We start from the raw sequence: 21332 nt of genomic DNA on the forward strand, positions 1-21332 counted from the left end.
AGCTGGTTCCCAACTCATTCAGTAGCGGTTGAATGTCCACCCCTCCTCCTGTGTCACTGACGTTGATTTACCAAACTGAGTGTGAGTATTGGGATTTTCTTCAATCATCAATTCTTGGACAGGCCGCTCAAGGCGGTTTCGTTCACGGGCGGTCATGGAAACCTCTGCCAGAGGGGTCAGTAAATATCAATGACAAGCAAAGACATGAAAACTTATCATCGTCACTCTGAACAGCACATCAGCAGTAGTGCCAAATAGAATAGCAATTGGATCGTCTAGAGTGAACGTGTTCCTCCCGTAATTGAAACGTCTTGCTTTTGAGTAGACGGCTGCCTTCGAGCCTATTCTCATTTTTCCGTCAAATTTCATCTGACCTTGAAAAGTTTCTCGACCGACACATCACCAGGAACGACACCATCTGAAACACGTTGGTGGTCAATAACTCCTTTTTCTCATTCCCCAAAATAGCTCCAAATAATTCCGAACGCAGTACAACAGTTCATGGCAGGTCTGGCAACCCGTGATTATTCTTGACATGCCTACTCATTCCTCGTAGATTGACCACAATCGTATATTTTGGGGGGCAAATCGCAGCCCATTGAAAAACGTAATATGTACAATTCGCAATCGTAATGCGTCATGTGATGGGAGGAGGGAGATTCTTAACAGAAACCTCTTGGGTCGAACAGCGTCCTGCTGTAGTTCGGCATGGGGAATGGCTGCCGAGCCTGCGCGCTCAAGAGCTGCTCAAAGGCCTGCAGGCGCCTCGCGAGTTCCTGGTGCTCACGCATAATGGCCTTGTTCCTTCGTTCTAGATAGTGTATATATTCAGTCGCCTTCGTGAGGACGGTGCCCTGTAGATGAGTGTAAGCATGTGTTGCACGTTTGGCGAATGAAGAAAATCACTCCAGCTTACCTTGCTGACTTTAGGGCCGCGCTGCGATTGGCTATCAACCTCAGCATCTTCACCACCTCCTTCTTCGGGTATTGATCTCAGGGACGGCACCGCGTCACGCAGCTCCGAAATTCTGTCTTTGAGATTGGTACGGTACTTCCTCTCAATGTCGTTGTGTGCCGTTCGATCGCCCGCCTTCAACTTATCCTTGGACTTCTCAGATATACCAGTGGCATTGGTGGTGGTCCGTGACACTTGCGGCCGTTGGGTGCCGGGCTCCTCCTTTACGGAGGCTTTCTCCTTTTGCTTGCCCTTGTGAAGAGCCGCTTGCTCGGGATCGTTGGCCATGTCGTTCATGCTGCCTGATGCCATGCTGGCATCGAAGTTTTCCAAGCTCGCGAATTCTGGACCAAGGTCTGCTCCAACACCAAATCCCATGCCAGACCCTATACTAGTTGAAGATCGCCCCGTGTTGAGCGCTATAGCTAGCAAGCGTCGCTGTTCGGGGTCAAGCATGGGCGCACCCATGGCACCCATTCCCCCCATTCCAAAAAGGGGGTTCATCCTTAGCCCAGGTGCAGGCTTTTCCCAGCTCAGGGGTGTTGAGTAAAGACCTTCCCTGGGCGGTACCTCTTGAGGCGGTTGAGAATCAATCTTCCCAAGCTGGTCGCCGAGGTTCATTGATTCCAGAAAGTCCTCATCGTCAGAGAGGGCATTGTCAAGAGCGGCATCATCCATGAAGTCCTCTGGCTTGAAAACAGGATTGGTGTATAAGCCGGCACCCAGGCCAGGTGTTGTGGACATGGGGTTCAGGCGGTTTGCAGCGGGCCTAGCAATTGTCAGTACGTTGGCTTTTCTTTGATGCCCAGTAGTGAGTCCTAGACTCAAGTTGTCTTACCTAGGCCGGTAGTTTGGAGTAGGGTTGCTACGCCTTGAAAAGTCGATCTCAAAGCTTCCACCCAGCTTCTGTTCCTCATCATCATCGAATTGGATCCAGTAGTCGACCGACTCCAATGCAGCAGCCTCAGAATCGACCTTGGTCCGTTTCCGTGCATGACCATCTCTCCGCCGGGGATCTTGGCTCGGCGCAGCGCGGCTCGGTAAGCCTGGATTCCTTTCTTGACCACCATGGTTGAACTGCATTTGAGCTGGCATGGAGCCGAGCCCAAAGTTCGTGCTGGCAGGCGATGCCTGAGCAAAGGAAGGCAGCGAACCGGAGGGGCCATTGGACGTCGACTCAGAGTTTGCAGGGTCGCCGCCTAGGGACTCCCACAAGGCATTGTCCGGCGCATTTCTGGCAGCACCTGTGGCGGACGACTCGGCGGACTGCTCGGCTGAGTTTGTTGTTTGGTTGTTGGGGACGGCGAAGAAGTCGAAGTTTTTGAGAAAGTTGGGGTCCATCACAGCGCCAGCATTTCGGCCCCCGAAACGTCGGCGGTCGTCGATCTAGAAATCGATATATGCAATGTAGAGTGGATGTACAGCGGCTCGATCGCTTGCCGAATAATTCCTAAGCACTCGAGGCCCGGACCTCGTACGCTTCTTGGTCGGTGAAAGAGTTTGGCGACTCTAGATGGCCAGTCGTACCACCTCGTGTAGCCAATCAAGGCAACGTCGTCGTCCAATGGCAGCGAAGGCGATGGGGACAAACAGCGAGCAACAGTCGTCGGGGTCGTCGTTGGGCAAGGGAGGCAGGGCAGGATGCAGTGGATGAGCAGAGACGGTCGTTCGAGTTCGTGTACCGTCAAGAGTGTGTCGCTCGCGCAACAGCAGGCAAGGCGGGGGTTTCGCTTATTAAGATCAGCCAAGGTTCGAATCGTTTAAAGAATTGTTTGGCTCTTTGCGAGTAGGCTTGAGAGGGCGCAGGAGGCAAACGAGAGGCACGGGGACGGACAACAACAAGATCCATCAAACACGGGGAAGGACGAGAAAAGAGTTGAGGGTTGGGGGAGAGGAATATGTGGAGGCAAGGACGAAAATGACTGGTCACACCTTACGTATCCAACAAGGGACCCGTGGGAGGCTGCAGGAGGTTTACGGAGGCGGGAGAAAAAAATTGAGCGGTTCAGGTGATTTGATAGTGGTGGTGGTGGTGTTGGAAACGGCGGCAGTTCGTAGGAAAGCAGGCCGGGAATCGCGACTCGCAGGAGACAGCTGGAGCTCTGTACCGGAAGGACGAAGACAAAGTCGGCTGATATTCAAAGACAGGAAAAGTGACCCGCGCCGGATTCCGTGAGGGAGGGGGGGGATTGACTCGAATTGACTCGGGCCAGGGCGGCCGGGTAGGCAAAAAAAACTACAACTGGCAGAAAAGTGTGCAAAGGTTTGGCAATTGGACGGGAAAGAATGATGCAGGATCGGGAGGAATGGCCTGACATCGAATTTGCCAGTGGCCGGGGCACACTGGCTGAGCGTATCAAAAATCGACCACTTCATCTTGACAATCGTATGATGAACGAGGCTGCTGAAGGGGAGTCGTGCGATGGGCGCCGAGCTCCAGGACAAGGGTCATTCATTGGATATGCGTCGATCCGGCCCCACCACACCGCGCCCTCGTTGTCAGCCTTGCAAGCTGGCCCGAGCGTCGGCCCCAGAATAGACTTCCCGCTCCGTTAGGGTCCGGCTTCTTCTGGCTTGGTCTCCTCCCCCGTGTTCCCCCCCGTGCTCCCCCCAAAAGTCCTCTAGACCTCTTTCCCCGAATCGGTGTCCACGGGTCGGTCCAGTCCAATGTCCACCACCTCCCCCCCACCCTTGACGTTTTTTGCGCCGTCTCATAATTGTAGCAAGACCGTGATTCGTCTTCTCCAAATCCATACTTGCCGTCCGTCGTCGGGGCGGGACCGGCGCGGAAGTTCTCAAATGTCAGGAACACCACCCTCCGCTCCTCCCCTATGTCGTTGCATCCATTGCCCTGTTCTGCCCCCTGCCAAGTTACTTCACTTCAACTTGCCTCAAACAGACAGGCACGACCGTTGTGCCGTATTTCCAATGAAGACTGGCGGTAGAACCGTTTGTGGCGGCGGCACCCACGTGGACTGGCCGAGACAAGTGCCCGAAACGCCGTTGGCGCCGTTGAGCCAGCAATGTGCAAAGACATCTAGAACTTTTCTCAACACATCCTTTAATTGCTTTTCCTCCCTTGCGTTCCCCACGACTTCGACTCACGTCCCATTGTCAGTTTCTCTCATATAAGTTTGTTCGATTCCATGCTGCCTCAATCAAGTTTGCTGCAAGTGCAGCAGCTCCAATGCTCGTATTTGCGTTCGTTGGTCGGGCAGCGCTGAGGAATACGAAGTTTGGTCAAAGAGCATCAGGAACGGCAAAGTCGCTGGTATCACCACAGTGAATGAGAGCATCGGCTCCCATCCACGAACCTTTTTCTTGAGATGTATAAATACTCGCTCCTGGTTTTCTCGACACTTTCCAAAAGAATCACACACTTCATCCTCTCATTCGCTTCACCTCCCGAGTCGTCAATATACCCTCGCTCTACGATCACCATGAAGTTCATCACGGGTATCGCCACCATCCTCCTGGTTTCGACCTCGGTCGTTGCTATCCCAGCCAACCCCATCGCCACTCCTAACCCTCACCTTGAGCCAATGTGGCCAAAATGCGTCAAATTCTACAAAGCTACAGGTGGCGACACCTGCGATTCCATCGCCTCCAAGAACGGCATCACAAAGGCCGATGTCATAGGCCTGAACCAAGCCATTGGCGGCCTGCGTGGCTGCTCAATGAACAACATCTTCGAGGGTTACTGGTACTGTGTCAAGCCAGACGGCTGGTAATGATTTTGTCAAAGAGGGGATGGTCAGTCTCGGAGGACAGGCAAAGTTCACACGGGCGAAAGACGGAGGATTGCTAGGTGGCGGATCAAGTGAGGCTTCACATAGTAGCGAGCTGCTTTGGCATGATACTGTTAATGTTACCGACAAGTGCTAGTTACGGATAACAATTGCGATAAAATGCCAGTATCCGCCATATTTTCTTTCTCTGTGCAACTGTCATCCCCTTTCTTCAAGCCTTCTTCAAGCTTGACTCTCATGTTGCCATGAATCAACAACACTCGGAAAGAAGTCCTCAGACTTTTCGAGGGTTGGGGTCAGCGGCTCGACTTTTGCAATCGACACACTTGTCGGCTATTTCTTCCACCTTGTAAGGTGGCTTCGCTCCGAAACAGCCATCTCCGAACTTCGTGCAAAAAATATAATCATGAAAGCCCTCATGGCCGCACTCCTTATATTTCCTTAGCTTCTGCGTGCACATCTTCCTTAGTCTCTATTGTGGAATCCGCGGCTTGCTATTGGTTCCCTCGGCTTCGTAGGTGATGGGTCTTGCTATGTTTGCATCAGCATGTCGATTTACTTTTTTTTTGCCGGATTCCTGGCTTCATAGAGGTTCTATACGAACTGAACGATATGTATTCAAGACAACTTGTCTCTGCCAAGACAGACTATGACTCTGGAGTCAATTGTGCGGATAGCCTTCTCGTGTACTCTGTCTTGGGTTCTGGATTCGCGGGCTGTCTGAAAACAGCAGTATGAATTGATTTGCTGCCTTTTGGTGTACTCTGCTTCGGACTTTGGGTTTGTGGACTGTATAATAACTGTATAATGGACTGCTCTGTTGCCTTTTCGTGTACTCTGCTTCGGACTTTGGGGTCGGGCTGTCTAATAACAGCAGGAAGCCGAGGCGGAAAAGGCACTCCAAGGTAGAGCTTCAAGGCATCGGGTTCGCGGAGAGGGGGCTCAGAGGCGACTCTCTGACTGGGAAATAAAGCAACACGACAGGAGTGTTCAGAGAGAAAGGAGGAGCTCAATAGATTCTACTGAACATCAGCAGGTCTGGTCTTCAGAAGAAAGCGACACAGCAAAAGTGTGTTCAGGCCGAAAGGAGATATTCAGTAGGTAGGTCTCCCTGAACACCAATAAGGCTGGTTCACAGAGGCAAGTTCAATCTACAAAGAGCTGAACAAGATCAAAAGAAGGTCAACCATATGCCCCTCTCGGCGAAGGAGAATATTTGATGTTCTCCGGCGTACAACCAATACCATGTGGTCCAGGCCCCGTCAGACGCCCTGCCGCGTTCCGCGGTACTGGAAATGACGAATCGAGGCACAGTCAGCAAGGGAAGAACAGAAGCCCGTCGGTACATCACATATCAGAATTCTGTAGGGTGACTTGACAGCTTGGATGGGGAGGGGGGAAAGGGGGGGGACACCGGGAGTCGGGACTTGAGGTGCTCGTTCTCGTCAGCTTTTTTGGGGACATGCCACCGATGTCCGTTGTTTCCAGTGGACCACAACCGACGTCACTTCGGCGAAGAACTACGGGATTGGTGGGCCCTTCGATGTGTAACCTATCAAGCGGTCGGTTGCTAGGGTCTTTACCCGGCTCAGTGCAGAACGATATTGTCTACGGGTATGTTACACGAAAAGGCGGTGGGTAAGGGTACGGACATCTTTGTCTTCTCTTGGCTGTAAGGACATCGAGATTTATCTCGGACGCTCTCCTGAGCAAACAAGAATACTACGCGCGCGCTCTCTACTGCTCCAAAGAGGAGGGTCTTTCCGGATAGGATGAATGTACAGACCAAAGCAGTGAGCAGTAAAGATTGTTGTCAAAAGGTGGGGGCGGACTGGGCTCCTGATGATGCTTAAAGACCCTAGATCCCTGTTGACTCCTCCGGGGTACCATAAGCCCCCCCCCCCCCCGTCCTGGCCCTATCACGCACTGTCACTCTTTGATATGTGATCTGCTCAGGGTGTCAAACGTCAAAAGTCACGACGGCCTTCTGTTCTGTTTGTTTCCCAGCCGCAAGAAAAAGGGGAAATATGTATGTCCCTCTGCAAATCTCGCAGGGCTTCATGCGAGAAAGCGCGCGCGGGATACAACCTTGGACACTTCCGAGGAGGTCCATGGTGCCGTGAGGTTTGGTACGCTTGTGGCTTGCCGGTCGTCAATCGCCCCCTCCTCCCCTTCAAGGTTTCTCGAATAACCCCGCTACTGCGAGCTGCTGCGCGAATGGGCTGATGTGGATGGCCGTTTGCTTGCACCATTTGTCAGACGCACGTTCGTAGGCATGCATACCAGCGCACGACAGGCTTCCTCATGCAGCGAATAGTCTCTGACGAAGAACACCCATCAGAGTGGAGGAAAGTCGACGCCCCGAAATTCTGCAGGGTCGCTAAAGGAAAGCCGGCTGCTCATGTTAAGATGCTTCTTTGGACTCGGGTGTTGAAAGTAAGCACCCGGACGGGTCACGTCGTTCGGAGCAGTCATCGAGATGTCCGACCTCGTTGTCGGTTGAGGGTACTTCCGACCATATTCACACTGGTTTCAGTTGATTACAGCCTCTACTATGGTTGAGCCTACGTTATTCAACTTTCAAGGCTAGGAGCCGCGATGATGCCTTGCCTCGGCACCAGTCTTGCTGAGGGGATTAGGATGTAATGTATATGCCGTCTCTTACTGAACACCAAGTGACAACAACAGGCAATCGCAACGTGTATGAGGGCGAAATACTTCAGGGTGAACCGCACTATGCTCCCATCATACTCATGAGCTGATTGCGCGCTGGTTTTTAGGACTACACTGGTTCTTTACATTGTCCCTACAACAAGGCAAGTACGAGGCATTAAAGGATACACGCCCCGGACGGCGGATGATGATTTTTTAACATAGACTAGATTAACGATGTCTGATGTTATCATAAGGCCATCTTATATGAATGAAAGACTTGCCAGAAGGCATGACTTAGGTCATAAGAAAGCTGCTTATGAAGCAAACTTCACAGAGGGCACACCATGCAAGCCTTTTACCTCGAAAACCCAATAACTAAAATGCCGGTACTACTCCTACTCATGCCTCCCGTCCTCGAACACTCTCCGGTTACCTCGTCTCTAGCAGATGAAACTCAAGATCAAATCAAACATTTGATAGTCACGAGTTTGATAGTATCTCAAAATTTAGTGGCCATTTGAGGTTAAGATGCTGTGCCATGGCCAACCTCACAGCTTCCCAAGTCGACGAGAGCTAGGCATCACGACCCTGTCTGCTGTCTCCTTCCTTATGACGAATGAACCAATTCTTCCTCTCCGACTATTGACTCGTATTCGTACTATTTCATCTGGGTCTCTGTTCAAAAGTCATTTGTTGCTGCCGATTGCTTGACCATACAATACCAATGAGCCTAGGCGGTCACTTACATAAGAGATTCATTCGCCAAATTCATCTCATTTAGTTGAAAATTTCGATCGTGTCCGTAAGATTGCGCATTGCTGCATTAAGACAACTTCTGATTTAGTGATTCAGTTTCACTCCGAGGTTACTAATGAACCTGACGTAGTTCAAACATTTCACTCCTTGAACGCCTTGATGTTGTCCCTTCCCACTTACTCTCACTACGACCTACATCTTGAAAGCCTTATTGGACCGAGAACAGCCTTCCAAGTATTCATGTGACAATGTAAGGTCGAATGGAGTAAGGTTTTCAATCCTATTCAGGAGCGCACAGTGGTGGAAGGCACCATGGTAGGTCTTGCCTCGTCACGGGCACGCGGTAAATGGGAAGGTGCGAACTGGTGGTTGGCTTTTTCCGCTTTCAATGAAAGGGCCTCAGGTTGAGGAAGGCACTTTCCCGATGCACCAAACGCAGACCCCACGATCCATGCCTTCCTCTTTCTGTCTTCTATCTCATGTCAAGTACCTTCCCAATTCTGGAGGCTGCCTCATTCCATTCCGTCGTCTTTTCCAACAACTTACGGCCGAGACTCGCAACTTTCCTCCACACCGACACCTCTCCTTCTCACATATCCTTGCATCTGACCCGGGGTCACCTCACCGTATCCCACTGGCTGCAACATCGCTCTGTCGGTCCCCGTCCTTGAGTCTGTTGCTTCCCTCCACTTACTTCAACCCTGGACAAACAACGCCAAGGCGGCGCAGGTGACAGTATGTGGTGCAGTGTACCGACTGTTCTCTTGGTGTTGTTGTCGATGCGGGCATGGATCGACGGCGTTGAAGCCTTCTCTTGGGGTGGCGTCCAAACGAGAGCAGAACCCCCCAGGTCTCTCGAAGAGCATTTGGTGAACCCATCGGTTATGGTTCACGACGCATCACGCTTGCCGAATGTCTATGCTGTCGCCATGCAGGAGCTCCAAGAACTCGAATCTGAGCCTCTCTGCCATCGAATCGCTGCCCGGCTCCTGGTCAACAACTGCCAGCTGCTGGAAGGCAAAGATGACGCCACCGTCCTAACCGATAGCGGCAGACAAATCCGCGACTTCGTGGACTCTTATGCCGCCAGTCTTGCTATCTGTGATCTGGAAAGAGGCAGTTTTGTCATCCCGTCTGGTTGTGCACCGTTCAGAGAACTTGCTCTGGCTAATCTGCCGGCCTCAAAGGTTGCTCAGCTTCACGTCTCAACTCGGCAAATAGACTCGTGTCTCTCGGGCTTAGCCAAGTCCGACTCTGCGTGGAATACGTGGGTGAGTTACCGTCATAAAGCTCTCAGGTTCTGCGAAGCTGCTCGCGCAGACAACGACAAAGGTAAACGTCTATCCGCCTTACGTGGAAAGTCTTTCTAACCTTGCTGCAGCCCAGAGCATTCGTCTGTATCAACGTCTCACAGAAGTACTCTCCAAACTCTCCGAGGGAGTTGAACAAGAGCTTGAAGCCCACTTACACGCGATCAACTTGAGAACAGCCGAGACTACAGAGCAGCTTCGCCAAATGAGCCCAGACATCGATCAGTTGCGAAACAGCTTACAAGATCTGGACAGATTCGTTTCTGGGGACGTGATGCAGATGGCGCAGGTAGGTTCACCATAGCCTTTACTGAGCATTGCAACTCAACTGACTGGATAGGCATCAAATTCCGCGATGCGAGGCGGTCTCGAGGATGCCCAGAACCTGCAACAGCTTCTGACGGTGCTCCTCAAAACGGTCCTTAGCAGCAATGCCGAGGTTGCAGCATCACATGAGCTGGCACTAACAAACTTCAAAGATCGAACTGGTAGCGAGGTCGCTGTCGTCATGGCTGCGCTCGCAACAGCTGTAGCATCGTCTGCATCTCTTCATGATCAGCTGGTAAGCAAGTCAGGACCAATCGCTTGCTTTCTCAACTGATATTAGGCCTAGGAGCTATCACATCTTCGAGCGGTTGAAATAGCTGATCGGCAAGATCATCTTGAGAAGGTTAGTAAAGGAAGTTTTCGAAAGACCCGAACGGGTTGCTAAGTATTATCTAGGGATTGGAAAGACTTTTAGACATTACCGACGACATTTCCTCGAAATACGACTCACACTCTGAGAAACTTTCACACGTGAACCAGATATCAGAAGACCTGCTGGATACACTAGACGATATGGCCACATCGACATCGGAAGTTCGAGGATCTTTCACGCAACGACCGAGTTGGACGAGCTGGGTGCCGTATGTGGCGTGCCCGGCCGCATCTTTGCTCATGGGATCTTATGGTCTTCCGCCATCGGCAGTGCGGAACCTGGGACTCATTGCGCTCGGTAAGGCTATGCCGCGTTACGTTTCAAGAAAAGATACTGACTACCGCGTGCTCTACAGGCGAACTTGCTGGCTTCGTTGTATCTTATGCCAGATATCTTACGCCTGGTATCCTTGAGGCCAATCACCATACGTCCCCGATAATTGGCGCCATGAACAAAACCTTCATCTCCACGGCGGACCCCAAAGATCTTTTCAGAGACCTGCCGCTAGATATTCGCAACATCCGAGGATCGAGGACGACTTGAGGGGTGCTGAATGAGAGCGACATTTGACATACATCTCCACATCGAAACACCTACAAAGTTTATAACATCTGGGCAGGGCGAAATTGTTTCTGGCGTTTGCGATTTTATCTTTTACCGTCCTCTTTGCTTTTCGTTGATTTTTCGGGACGAGTCACTTGACCATGGACGTTGCAAGCGGTGGATATTAGTACTGGGAAAAGGGTTGCCTCTGACATCATTTCTCGCATATGGACTTAGCAAATCGCCTATTCGGCTACTAGGTATGCACTTTTAACCGGAGTTTGATCATTCTCATCCATTCATCTCCCCTTTTGCTGTCTTGTGTGCCTGTATCGCAGTGCAAGGCAGACTGACTGCGGGGAAGTGCATGAAGGCGTATTACTGTCTTTCCTCATAGCCTGACCCCGACCGCTAGCCGAACTTTGCCGTTGTCTCCAAACACCCGACCGTCTTGAACTTGCGGGATTAACTCAAGACGAGACGAAGACAGCGGCGATGGCGGACAATGTCAAGATCGCGCTCATTCAGATGCACCCTAAGGTCAGTAAGTCTAGGACTACCCCTCATCGAAAATGCTTAGCCCAGTCTAGCTCCCGCGCTTCCTTTTTCATGCGCCATGGCTCACGAGGTTTCCCTGCGGCTGCGGCGGCGGGGGACTTTCTGCCTCTTACCCGGGAGAAAAAAAAACAGAGTTCTGATGAGCAATCACAGGTCGTCGCGCCAGAGGAGAACTTCACCAAGGCAGAGGCTTACATCCGCACCGCCGTTTCCAAGGGCTGTTCGCTCGCCGTGCTGCCCGAGTACCATCTCACATCATGGGTCCCCGAACATCCCCAGTTCGTATCCGCCTGCGCGCAGTCCTGGACCTACCTTGAACGGTATCAGGCCCTGGCCAAGGAGCTAGGCGTGTCCATCGTTCCCGGGACGATTGTGGAGCCGGACGGCGAGGAGGGGGCGGACGACCTGGTCCTTTTGAACGTTGCGTACTTTATCGGCCCCGACGGCGCCGTGCTGGGGCGGTACCAGAAGAAGAACCTGTGGCACAACGAGAGGCCGCACCTGACAAAGGGCCCCGAGCCGCACGGCGCCTTTGACACGCCGCTCGGGAGGGCGGGTATGCTGGTGTGTTGGGACCTGGCGTTCCCCGAGGCGTTTAGGGAGCTCATCCGCGACGGGGCGAGGATTATCGTCTGTCCTGCCTTTTGGCTCGCTGACGAGTACAAGCGTGACAACGGGGCGGGCAACGGTGCGACTGAGGTGGTCAACCGGGACTCGGAGCGGGTTTTCTTGGAGAACGTCATGGTGACGAGGGCGTTTGAGAACACGGCGGCCGTGGTCCTCGTCAACGCGGGCGGGCCCGCGGGCGGAGGCGGAGGGGAGATTCGGGAGGAGGGCGGGGCGAGGGTGCGGTATTGCGGCGTCAGTCAGGTTGCGATGCCGCTTGTCGGCGCGCTCGGCAAGCTGGGCGCCGAGGAGGCGATGGAGATTGTCGAGGTCGATTTGGGGCTGTTGGATGTTGCAGAGGGGGCGTATAAGGTGAGGGAGGATATGAGGAAGGAAGGGTGGCATTACGGGTATTCGATTGTGAAGGAGTAAGCGACGATCAAAAGACAGTGTACGGTTCATAGGACATTTAATATAGACGGCAGAGAATCTTGACCGATGGCATGGTCATGATCAACGATTTTTTGATTGCGCAAGTCTGGTATCAACGGCATTTCTCCCTATCAAATGTGCCTGACAATCGTAGGCAAGTGAAAAACATGTCGTCCGCAGCTCATTGAGAGCTCTGCCCGGTCTCATCCAGATACGCGAGAAACTTCCTTCTCTGCGCGATACGAATCCGCGTGTGCTTCGACTCCAGGTAATCCCAGTACTTCTGTATCTTGGCCCCATCCGGGCCGCCCTCTGAGCCAGCAGCGTCGATACGCCTCAACCGCTTGTCATCATTAGCCGTCCATACTCCCTGCCAATTGTTGGGAAGGTCCTTGTGCTCCTTCAAGTACTTCACCAGACTCGTAGCTAGCGGTGCGCACAGCGAAGTAGCCATCAGCGCCAAGACGATATCCTCGCGCGGGTAGCCAAACGAGACGAACCGGTTCATGAGGTCCTCGAGCTCAACAGTCTTATCTGTTGACTCTTGAGAATCGACCATGGCTTGATCTGCGGCTTCCATCGGGGCTTCGTCTAGTTCTTCTTTTTCTTCTTCCTCTTTCCCTTCCTCTTCCTCTCCCTCTTCCGTGGGCGACTCTTGAACTTGTGCAGGAGTGGGTGACTGGTTCCGGTCGACCCCCTTCCCCTTATCTCTCTTGAAAGACAAAGGCAAGGGGGTCACAGACTCTTCCTCGCCCAAAAGCTGTTGTGATGGTGATATGTCAAACTCGATGCTGTCTTGCGATTTGTCAGGGGCGCTGAAGGCATCATCGAAGCCAAAGTCCTGTGTTTCGGGCTCCAAACGACGGGGCTTGCCAGCTGGTTCCTGTCCAGGCTCTTCTTCCTCCACGGCCATCTCTTCGGCCACCTCTACTTGCGCCTCACTGACCGTCCAGCGTTTTACGCTAAGCGAGGGGCTAGGGCCAAGGGTTTTGAAGCTTGCGAGACCTAGCTTCTCATCGGGAGTCGATGGGATCTCGTCGTCTGGGCCTAGGCGCTGTCGCTTCTTCCTGCTGTTTGGTGTCGACGGGAAACCAGACGTCTCGACAGTGATTGCTCGCCTCTTCCTAGAAGCGCCCGGGGTGGCCGCTCGTTGTGTCTGTAGAAGTTCTAGCGGCACGTCCGGTACGGCGTTTTCGTCGTCAGGCTGTGAAACCTCATCATCCTCTGACGATTCTACGTCAGGTTCGTCCAAAATGCCGCAGGTGGCAAAGTGGGCGACGTAGTCTGCATAGCATTGTTGTATCAGCTGGGCATCTTCAACGTGGAAGCCCAGCCCATCTGCAACTGCTGCCCAGTCGGGCTCGACCGCACCTTTCTGGTACTGGTCTCCAACAGCTTGCCACAATCGCCACAAGTCGATAGGCTGATCATTGATTTCGGGGTTAATTTGGGTGTCGAGATTGTTGTGAATACGGTAGCCCCCCAAATCGCCGTAGAATTTCTCTCTTGTGACAGCTGTGGGCTCTTTGACTCTAGGCTCCAGCACCTGTTTCGCCTCGTCTTTCTTTCTCACGGGGCTCGCACTAGATGGAGCAACCTCTGGCGCTGGAATCTCCGTAAACTGGCCATTCGACTCGTTTGGCCTCTCGTCATAAGGACTCTCGCCCTGTCGACTTGGCTTGCCGCTGGAAGCTGTGTCCGGTCGGGTCTTTCTGTCGACCGTGGGGGGTCCTTCAGGCAAGGATCCGCTCTCCTCAAGGCTTTCCTTAGAGCTCTCCCGAAGCCGCGGCTCCAATATCTGTGTCCAGTGCCGTCTCCACGCACCCTCTGAACGACTGGAATGCTACTCAGGTTCAGTCTAGTGCCGGCATCATTACTGTGAGGATTAGACGCACCTTTTCTGAGAACTTCTTGAAGAATTTGGTGTCGGGTGTACCGCCAAATCTGCCTGCCTCGCGTATCAACAGGTCGTCCTCTGCCCCTGTGAACTTGGTTCTCTTCGCTGGAGTCAATGGCGCTTTGACGTCTGGCTGATGGGTGGCGGAGCTCGATTTCGCCCTCGGTTTCGCCGCTGCCTTCGCCGAAGGCAATTGCGAGACAGTTTGGGCAGCCGGAGGCGCCTTCTTCACCGCTGGTCGGGTAGCTTCAGGTCGTTTGGAAGAAGTCGCGGCTGCCGGTGGCAGCGGCAATGCCATCTCTGGAGCAGCAGCAGCCAGCTTCTCGAGCTCGGTCGGAGGCAGCTTGGAAAGCTTCTTCACCCATCGATCCCTCCAAGAATGCCAGGTATGACGATTGTTCTACGATGCGTTAGTGATAATCAAAAGAGGTATGCCTCGAATTTCGAACTCACTATCGTCTCGAATACCTGATAGATCTCATTGCCGCTTTTTTTATTTGCCGCATGAGAAAGCACCCATTTGGAGAGACTCGCATCGTCGGCGGCGCTGAACGGTGTGCGGGTTCCTTTAACGGGGGCAGAGTTGGCCTTGGCTGCGGGACGGGAGCCGCCAGCAGGATGAAAGCCACCAACAGGCCGCGAAGCTCTGGGTGTCTGGTGCATCTCGTACTTATCCGTTTCTTGTATCGCGCCGTTATCGACGGAGTGTCTGATAAACTTCCAATCGAGCGATCCTGCTGGGGTAGGCCCATTGGCAAAAGTAATGTAGTGGTCCGCCTGGGTTTCCAACTTGGCGATGGTGCCGCCGTTTTCCTACACCAGTCAGCTTATAGAAAGCCTGGGATGTTAAAAGTGATTGCCTACCTTGATAAGTTCTAGGAGTTTCACTCTGTCGGGCACGCGAAGTGAAACAAAGAACTTCAGATCCTTGAAGAGAACGCCGCTGGCGCCGGGCACTCCATCATAGGTGATACCGCCTACCGACATATTTGGTAGAATATGAAGTTGCTTCTGCGAAAGTTCTAAAATTGGCTTTGGCGCACGGGTGGAAGTCTGAAGCTTGCTCTGGTGTTGCGCTCAGAAAAGTTGTTGATATTGTTGAGAATGAAACTCGGGACGGGCACTATATGTAGCTACAGCTTAATGTAAAAAAGCCTGGTCAAGTTGAGAATCGCGGTGATGCCCTAGGAAAGTACGATAGGGTGCCTAGTGGAAAGTATGGGTTCGTGGAAACGTCGCGCTTGCTCAAGTCGATGTTCTCCAAGGTCGAAGGCGTATGAAGGGCACATACAAACGCCCTTACTTTCTATGAGCGTGAGGAATAGGCGTCAGGAATATGACCAAGTGCCTTCGCCTTTCGGGAAGAACTGGCTGCCTCCGATTGACATAGACAACGATGCAGTTAAGTGAGTTAGTAGTCTTTATTACCCGCGCAAATGTATTGCCAACACTGCAGGTATCCAACGTATTAGTAGAATGATGATGATGATGATGATGTATTTAACGTCTGGTAACAAAAGGACGTGCCGGGCGCTATGCCGACATGGTCTATGCTACGTATTAGTAGAAGGCACTCAAGGGAGACGCGCTTGCTTGGAAGGGATGCCGCGTGTTCACGTGTGAACCACTTCTATGCGTCAAGATATTCCTTTTAAACGGTACATGATCATATACAGTATAGTATCGACAAACGGCCGTTTTAACGGTGCGCTATGACCATCACCATTCGATACAACGATACTTTTGGTATACTTCAGTGCCATGACATTGCTCTCACTTCAAACTCTCGCACTTCTTCGAACCTATGCCCTGTTTGACTAACAGCTTTGAATGCGTTCTCAGCTTCTTGAACTGTCAAAATCCTGTCTTGCTGCTGGGCCAAGGTAGTTTACTGACGAGGTTGGTGGGCCTACTTTAGGCTGACGCATCAAGGCTCAGGCCCTCTCCACTCGCTACCGGCCACGGCGACGGACAGTGGGCTTGTCATCCATCCTTACCCGCCTCAGCCGGCACACCCAGCCCGAAGTACACTAGGTGGAACGTCGCCATTTCTGCTGGTGTTCTCACACTTCAAGTTTTTTCAAGATCATGAGTTCCGAGAAGTCATAACACTTATTTTTAAATCATGGGCGCCCTCAGGAACGCGGCACTCTTCGTGCTGGCTGTCTCCTTCACCGTCTTCGTCGCCTTCTTCGGCCGACTACCGGCTCTGAGGTTCGTCATCGCGCTTACTTGCTAGCTGGGGAGCAGAAGCATCTCACTATCAAAACTATGAACTTACTGTTTCGGCAGACATACGCCCATTGCAACGATGCATAGAATAATGTGGATCCATATTCCAAATGGCTTCCTTGCTGTAGACAAACTCATAACGGGAGGGAGGTTCTCGACTTCCATGATACGCTTTGGCAACTTCATGATGCATGACCGGCATCCCACCGTCGTCGTAAGTATCCGAGTTCGCTACAGATTCGCAAAAGTGTTGACCAGACTGACACATTCTAGATATTCTTCCTGCTCATCCTCTCTGTTTCGGAATACCTGTATCTCCCAGGAGCGTGGCCCCAGATTTCCTTCTTCCACAAGATCATAGGCTGTGTCGTCATCTTCTTCCCCTACTGGTTTCTCTACCTGTCCGTCATGGCCGACCCGGGCTACATCACGGCCGAGAATCACGCCTACTACATGTCTCTCTACCCCTACGACTACTCAATCTTCTACCCCGGACAGAAATGCAGCACCTGCAACCTCATCAAGCCACCCCGGTCCAAGCACTGCAGCATCTGCAAACGCTGCGTCGCAAAACTCGACCACCACTGCATCTTCATCAACGGCTGCGTCGGCTACAAGAACCAGCACTACTTCGTCCTGCTCCTCCTGTCCACCGCCATCCTAACCTCGTACGGCGGGCTCTTGGGCTTCTCCCTCCTCTCCAACAAGATCGCCTCCAACTACCCTCAATGGGCGCTGTGGCCGCCAAAGGGCATGGAGATCAAGGAGTACCTCCTCATCTGGAGCTGGGCCCTGCAGGACAACGTCGGCATGGGCGCCGTCACCCTCCTCGCGGCCATGACCTCCCCTTTGGTCTGGGGCCTGCTTTCCTACACCTTTTGGCTCATCTACTGCGGCACCACGACCAACGAGTCGCTAAAGTGGTCCGACTGGAAGGCCGAGATGGACGACGGCTGCGCCTTCAAGCGCGGCATGCCCGCGAACCGCGTCAGAGACAAGCGCTTCGAGCCGGAGAGAACGCGCTGGCCGCTCCAGACGCAGCAGGTGTTGACGAGGACCGAAGACGGTATGCCGCCTCCGGACCACGGGCCTGGCGATGGTGAGTGGGAACGCGTGTGGAATCTGAAGGATGTCGAAAATCTATACGATCTGGGGCTGTGGGATAACTTGGCGGATATTTTTGTGTCGAACTACGACTTTAACGTCAAACGAGACCAGCCGTCTGTGGAGGCCATGGGGCGACAGAGGCATTCGCCCAAAGCCTGATTCGTCGTTTCTTCGATAGGACAAGTTTTGTATACGTAGAGTACAGAATTAATGTAACATGCCACTACCAAAAAGGAATGCCATTGCCAGCTTGGATATCCGTGATTGAGGTAGCCAGGACAGTATCATGTGGGATTCACATCGGTCAAACTGAGGCATAGCATATCATAGTACGTATAGCATGTGTAGAGGCTCTTTCGACGTTTGTCTTTGTTTCATTTCAACGTGTCTCATCTAATTCGTACCTGGGGCTGCTGAACCCAAGGGAATCTCAGACGCCCCAGCTACTCGGGGCTGATGTAGCCAATCTGAGGATCTAGTGATGCATGCCGCAGAACTCTCCGCACCGCTCATCCACGCCAGCCCACCGACTGCAGAAAGTTTCACACTTCTGAAGCAGGAATATGGCTTGATGTGGCCGCCGACTGTCCGAAATCTATCTTCGACTTGAATCAAGCTTACAGAATGGTCCCGAATCTAGGTAACAGCAGATGTTAGAAGGAGTGCTCCTCAGCACGGATCAAGGTAACAAGTGGTAACATACCCAAAAGTGCGTTTGATGCTGTTGACGTAGTACTCTTGCCAGTTACGCTTCGTGGCCCCCTCCTCGCCAACAGGCACACCATCCCAGTTGACACGCATCAGCGTGACGTGGTCGACGTCGTTCTGGTCAAACTCGATGCTGAGCTTGGAGAAGTGACCCTCGGGCCACTGCTTCAGGCGCCAGCTCTGGACAATCTTCTTGGGGGCGCTGAGCTCGAGGTACTCACCCGTGACGTTTCCGTCAAACAGCTCAAACTTTGCGCCCTTGATGGCACCCTGGAAGACCTTGGGCGGCGCGCGGGTGAAGGCGGCGATGCGGGCGGGGTCGACAAAGGTCTGGTAAGCTTCCTCGGCCGTGGTGCGGAACTCGGCGGTGTCGGTCAGAGTCATGGTGTTGACGACCTTGCCGGAGCTACCCTTGACGCTGGTCGAGGCCGAGGTGGACTTGGCCGCCGCGTTCTGTGACTGGTACTTGGGCGTGGAGAAACCGCTGGAGGGGTTGGATCCGGGAGCATGCTGGATATCCTTGCCGTGCTCGGCGATCAAGGCTCCGGGGAGCTTGAGGAACTCCTTGCGGAGCTCCGGCACGAGCTTGGAGCGGACGAGGTCCTTGACAGGCTGCTTCTCCTTGGAGTCGGAGTAAATGTCGATGTCAAACTAGCAGGCAGGCAAAAGTCTCAGTCAAACGGGGGGTCCTTTTGGCGATGCAGAGATTTCACAAGAGAGAGACCCACCACAAACTCATCCTCCTCAGTGTCGTGGGCGACCTCAGGAACGGTGATGGTGCCAGAGACCTCAGCCTCGTCGGCGGTGGTGCCTGCGCTACGTTAGCGAGGCTCCAGAACACACGACTTCACAAAATATGGTACAATGTCAGGCAGAGAAAGTCGGTTGACCGAGATATTTACGGGATGAAACACATGTGCTTGCATTGATGGACCTACCGGTGTATTCTAGAACGAGCTTAACATCGTAAATGGTGATGACCTTGCCCTTCCTTTGGCTAACGTCGACGTCGCCATCCATGCTCACAACCTTGCTAATCTTTGCCGTGACACCGCCATCGGCAGTCTCGACTGTCGCCAAGCTCTCCTCAAGGTACTGCTTCGCCCAGGCCGAGGCATCCTTGTTGACCCAATGCCAGTTGTTGGGGTTGTGGAGGACCATCTTGTCGGCGGTGACTCGGTTTCTGATTTAGGCTGCGAGGTAGGAAATGGGTGTCTGTAAAGATTCCAATTGCAAGGTTAGCAGAGGAACAAAATGCGTCGAGGTTGCGTAAGGTTGAAGAAGTAAACAAATTGTCGGTTTGTCCCGGATCAGTGGTTGGTCAATAGACCGCAGCGTTTTTCATCAATAAGGGAGTACAAATCACTCTATGACTGGTGCCAGCTGGTGTATCATCATATTGGGAGAAGATGGAAAGGAAAAAGAGGCGCGGGGGTAGATAAAGAAAGGGTGAGATTGGGGGGAGTCAGTCCTTACCTCAGTGCGGATTGGCGCGTTGGAGTGTCATGTCCAAGAAAGCGTTGCGCATGGAAAGAAAAGGAAGATGGGATTAAGTCTGAGCGCGGGACCTCTTTTGAAAGAAAGCTCTAGAATTCTGACGGTCTCTCCGCTGCCAGGTGGGCGGGCGGTAAATATTCGGCCGATTGGTTTGCCCGTGGTTGCGGCTGAACCCCACCTTACTCGTGTCCGACCTGCCTGTTCAAGGTCACCAAATTGGTAGACCGAGCGTGGCCTGTGCTCATTGCAGCATTTGGGATCAATTGCCTCACGGAGAAGCTTCCTATTCAACATTCTTCCGAAGTTAACTGCACATGTTCATCGTTTGTCCAAATCAATATTGCGTACCACAAGATCCACGGACAGACAAGCCCACAAGCCCGGCTCGGATTACTTTTCGCTTGTCTCAAGCTGGTCAGAGTTTCAGGGCAGTATGCAAACTACGTCGCTACTGCAGCTTTCTTCTTTTCTCCTCAAGTTGGACCAGATCCCTGGATGAAATAGGCGAGAATCGAGATATCTTGGAGCCGGTACATGGAACTGCAGATGTCGGCTCATCAGGCAAACCATTTGTCACAAAGTCTTTCTATCAATCCGAATGTGAGTCGTCCACATGCCTTTTCTTTCATCCTCTGGCCTCTAGCCGAACTTCGAGCAGCAAAGGAAAACATCTATTCGATGAGACCTCGTCCACGATACCTACAGCTGCAAGCAAGTCCAGCTCACAAAGATGCAAACATCACTTGCTGTCCATTCGCATCAAACCATGTCAGATGAAACGGCTGGCTTGCAGGCCGATATGCAAACTGAGTGCCTTCAGTTCCAGGCCGTCTTCTGGAAGCCGGATGTGGTCGCTCTTGGCCTACTATTTCCGTGCCATATGGGGCAGGGTTATCTGCAGTCTGCGATGCCATCGAGTGATTACGTTCTGACCATTGCATTCACACGATGTCACTGTGAAGAGGCCTAAGGACGGGATCTCAACGGATGAAACCTGCTCGACTGGCTGGTTGCCGCAGTGCCGATGCTTGCCAAGTTGCCTCGTTGCACAGTAATGAGATACCAGATGGCCGATGCACTTTTCAAGGTCGTGCAGTCAAAGATATGTTTGACGGTATCGATGAGCTCCATTCCCAGCGCTCGGGCACTCAGCAAAGCCAAATCCGTTCCTAGCAAACAGGCCTTGAGCAATATTTAGAACTTCCATGCCTGTTCTTTGCATTCAACCCCGCAGCTTCACATACGGAGAACCCACAGGAGGTTTCTTCATTCACGTGGAAGCTATCTGGTACCTCAACCCTGTTCAGTTACAGGACACGGCCCAGCCACCCGATATAAACTCCAAAGACGGCCAAAGTTCCAAACAAGCAACAAGTCGGTGAGGAAGATCCCCGAGGTCTGGCTTCTGACTAGGACCCAAGCTTGCTCAACGCTAATGCCTGCCTCCCTCCCTTCAAGGCTGGTAGCCAACAACCGAATCACTCGTCCAGCTTCATCGGGCGGACGGCGGCCGCGGAGAGGAAGTAGGGCCGGGAGAGCAACGAGTTCACGGAGGGCTTTCAGACTGTCGAGCAAATCGAAGAGCATTTTAAGCGCCGACAATCACCTCCACGTTCTTTTCACAGCG

At 52.8% G+C, this 21332-nt stretch overlaps 7 protein-coding genes across 7 annotated transcripts; 4 read left to right on the forward strand and 3 right to left on the reverse strand.

The window, feature by feature from the left end:
- Nucleotides 1-811: 811 nt before the first annotated feature.
- On the reverse strand, nucleotides 812-2296 carry BDP81DRAFT_318623 (helix-loop-helix DNA-binding domain-containing protein; the record flags this gene model as incomplete). Its single annotated transcript, XM_060584371.1, has 2 exons — nucleotides 812-1724; nucleotides 1794-2296. The coding sequence occupies 2 exons, from the start codon at nucleotides 2294-2296 to the stop codon at nucleotides 812-814; spliced, it is 1416 nt and encodes a 471-aa protein (XP_060445658.1).
- A 1827-nt stretch (nucleotides 2297-4123) lies between these two features.
- On the forward strand, nucleotides 4124-4832 carry BDP81DRAFT_217932 (uncharacterized protein). Its single transcript, XM_060582748.1, has one exon. The coding sequence runs from the start codon at nucleotides 4282-4284 to the stop codon at nucleotides 4684-4686; it is 405 nt and encodes a 134-aa protein (XP_060445659.1). The 5' UTR covers nucleotides 4124-4281; the 3' UTR covers nucleotides 4687-4832.
- Nucleotides 4833-8639: 3807 nt separating this feature from the next.
- On the forward strand, nucleotides 8640-10921 carry BDP81DRAFT_217987 (nuclear membrane fusion protein Kar5). Its single transcript, XM_060582749.1, has 6 exons — nucleotides 8640-9447; nucleotides 9497-9714; nucleotides 9766-9987; nucleotides 10039-10095; nucleotides 10149-10422; nucleotides 10481-10921. The coding sequence occupies exons 1-6, from the start codon at nucleotides 8853-8855 to the stop codon at nucleotides 10666-10668; spliced, it is 1554 nt and encodes a 517-aa protein (XP_060445660.1). The 5' UTR covers nucleotides 8640-8852; the 3' UTR covers nucleotides 10669-10921.
- A 242-nt stretch (nucleotides 10922-11163) lies between these two features.
- BDP81DRAFT_393755 (carbon-nitrogen hydrolase) lies at nucleotides 11164-12264 on the forward strand (the record flags this gene model as incomplete). The annotated part of the gene is made up of 2 exons (XM_060587863.1): nucleotides 11164-11208; nucleotides 11380-12264. 2 exons carry the CDS (start codon nucleotides 11164-11166, stop codon nucleotides 12262-12264), a joined length of 930 nt encoding a protein of 309 aa, XP_060445661.1.
- Nucleotides 12265-12445: 181 nt separating this feature from the next.
- BDP81DRAFT_318690 (TRF2-interacting telomeric protein/Rap1 C terminal domain-containing protein) lies at nucleotides 12446-15148 on the reverse strand (the record flags this gene model as incomplete). The annotated part of the gene is made up of 4 exons (XM_060584374.1): nucleotides 12446-14107; nucleotides 14160-14561; nucleotides 14615-14974; nucleotides 15026-15148. 4 exons carry the CDS (start codon nucleotides 15146-15148, stop codon nucleotides 12446-12448), a joined length of 2547 nt encoding a protein of 848 aa, XP_060445662.1.
- A 1138-nt stretch (nucleotides 15149-16286) lies between these two features.
- Nucleotides 16287-17659, forward strand: BDP81DRAFT_319014 (DHHC zinc finger protein; the record flags this gene model as incomplete). Its single annotated transcript, XM_060584404.1, has 3 exons — nucleotides 16287-16375; nucleotides 16454-16607; nucleotides 16667-17659. The coding sequence occupies 3 exons, from the start codon at nucleotides 16287-16289 to the stop codon at nucleotides 17657-17659; spliced, it is 1236 nt and encodes a 411-aa protein (XP_060445663.1).
- A 229-nt stretch (nucleotides 17660-17888) lies between these two features.
- On the reverse strand, nucleotides 17889-19719 carry BDP81DRAFT_218000 (activator of Hsp90 ATPase). The gene is made up of 4 exons (XM_060582750.1): nucleotides 19147-19719; nucleotides 18937-19019; nucleotides 18204-18859; nucleotides 17889-18136 (listed from the first exon to the last, which is right to left on the reverse strand). Exons 1-4 carry the CDS (start codon nucleotides 19367-19369, stop codon nucleotides 18118-18120), a joined length of 981 nt encoding a protein of 326 aa, XP_060445664.1. The 5' UTR covers nucleotides 19370-19719; the 3' UTR covers nucleotides 17889-18117.
- Nucleotides 19720-21332: the final 1613 nt, after the last annotated feature.

Source organism: Colletotrichum phormii, assembly GCF_030913505.1.
Source record: "Colletotrichum phormii strain CBS 102054 chromosome Unknown BDP81scaffold_9, whole genome shotgun sequence".
NCBI classification, from domain to species: domain Eukaryota; kingdom Fungi; phylum Ascomycota; class Sordariomycetes; order Glomerellales; family Glomerellaceae; genus Colletotrichum; species Colletotrichum phormii.

Bases quoted from the DNA above. Each gene is read 5' to 3' on its own strand.
- BDP81DRAFT_217932 (XM_060582748.1), top strand. From the start codon at position 4,282: ATGTATAAATACTCGCTCCTGGTTTTCTCGACACTTTCCAAAAGAATC.
- BDP81DRAFT_217987 (XM_060582749.1), top strand. From the start codon at position 8,853: ATGTGGTGCAGTGTACCGACTGTTCTCTTGGTGTTGTTGTCGATGCGG. The intron at 9,715-9,765 runs GTAGGTTCACCA...CTGACTGGATAG, and splicing joins ACGTGATGCAGATGGCGCAG to GCATCAAATTCCGCGATGCG. The intron at 9,988-10,038 runs GTAAGCAAGTCA...TATTAGGCCTAG, and splicing joins CATCTCTTCATGATCAGCTG to GAGCTATCACATCTTCGAGC.
- BDP81DRAFT_218000 (XM_060582750.1), bottom strand. From the start codon at position 19,369: ATGGTCCTCCACAACCCCAACAACTGGCATTGGGTCAACAAGGATGCC. The intron at 19,020-19,146 runs GTAGGTCCATCA...AACGTAGCGCAG, and splicing joins GCTCGTTCTAGAATACACCG to GCACCACCGCCGACGAGGCT. The intron at 18,860-18,936 runs GTGGGTCTCTCT...CCTGCCTGCTAG, and splicing joins CTGAGGAGGATGAGTTTGTG to TTTGACATCGACATTTACTC.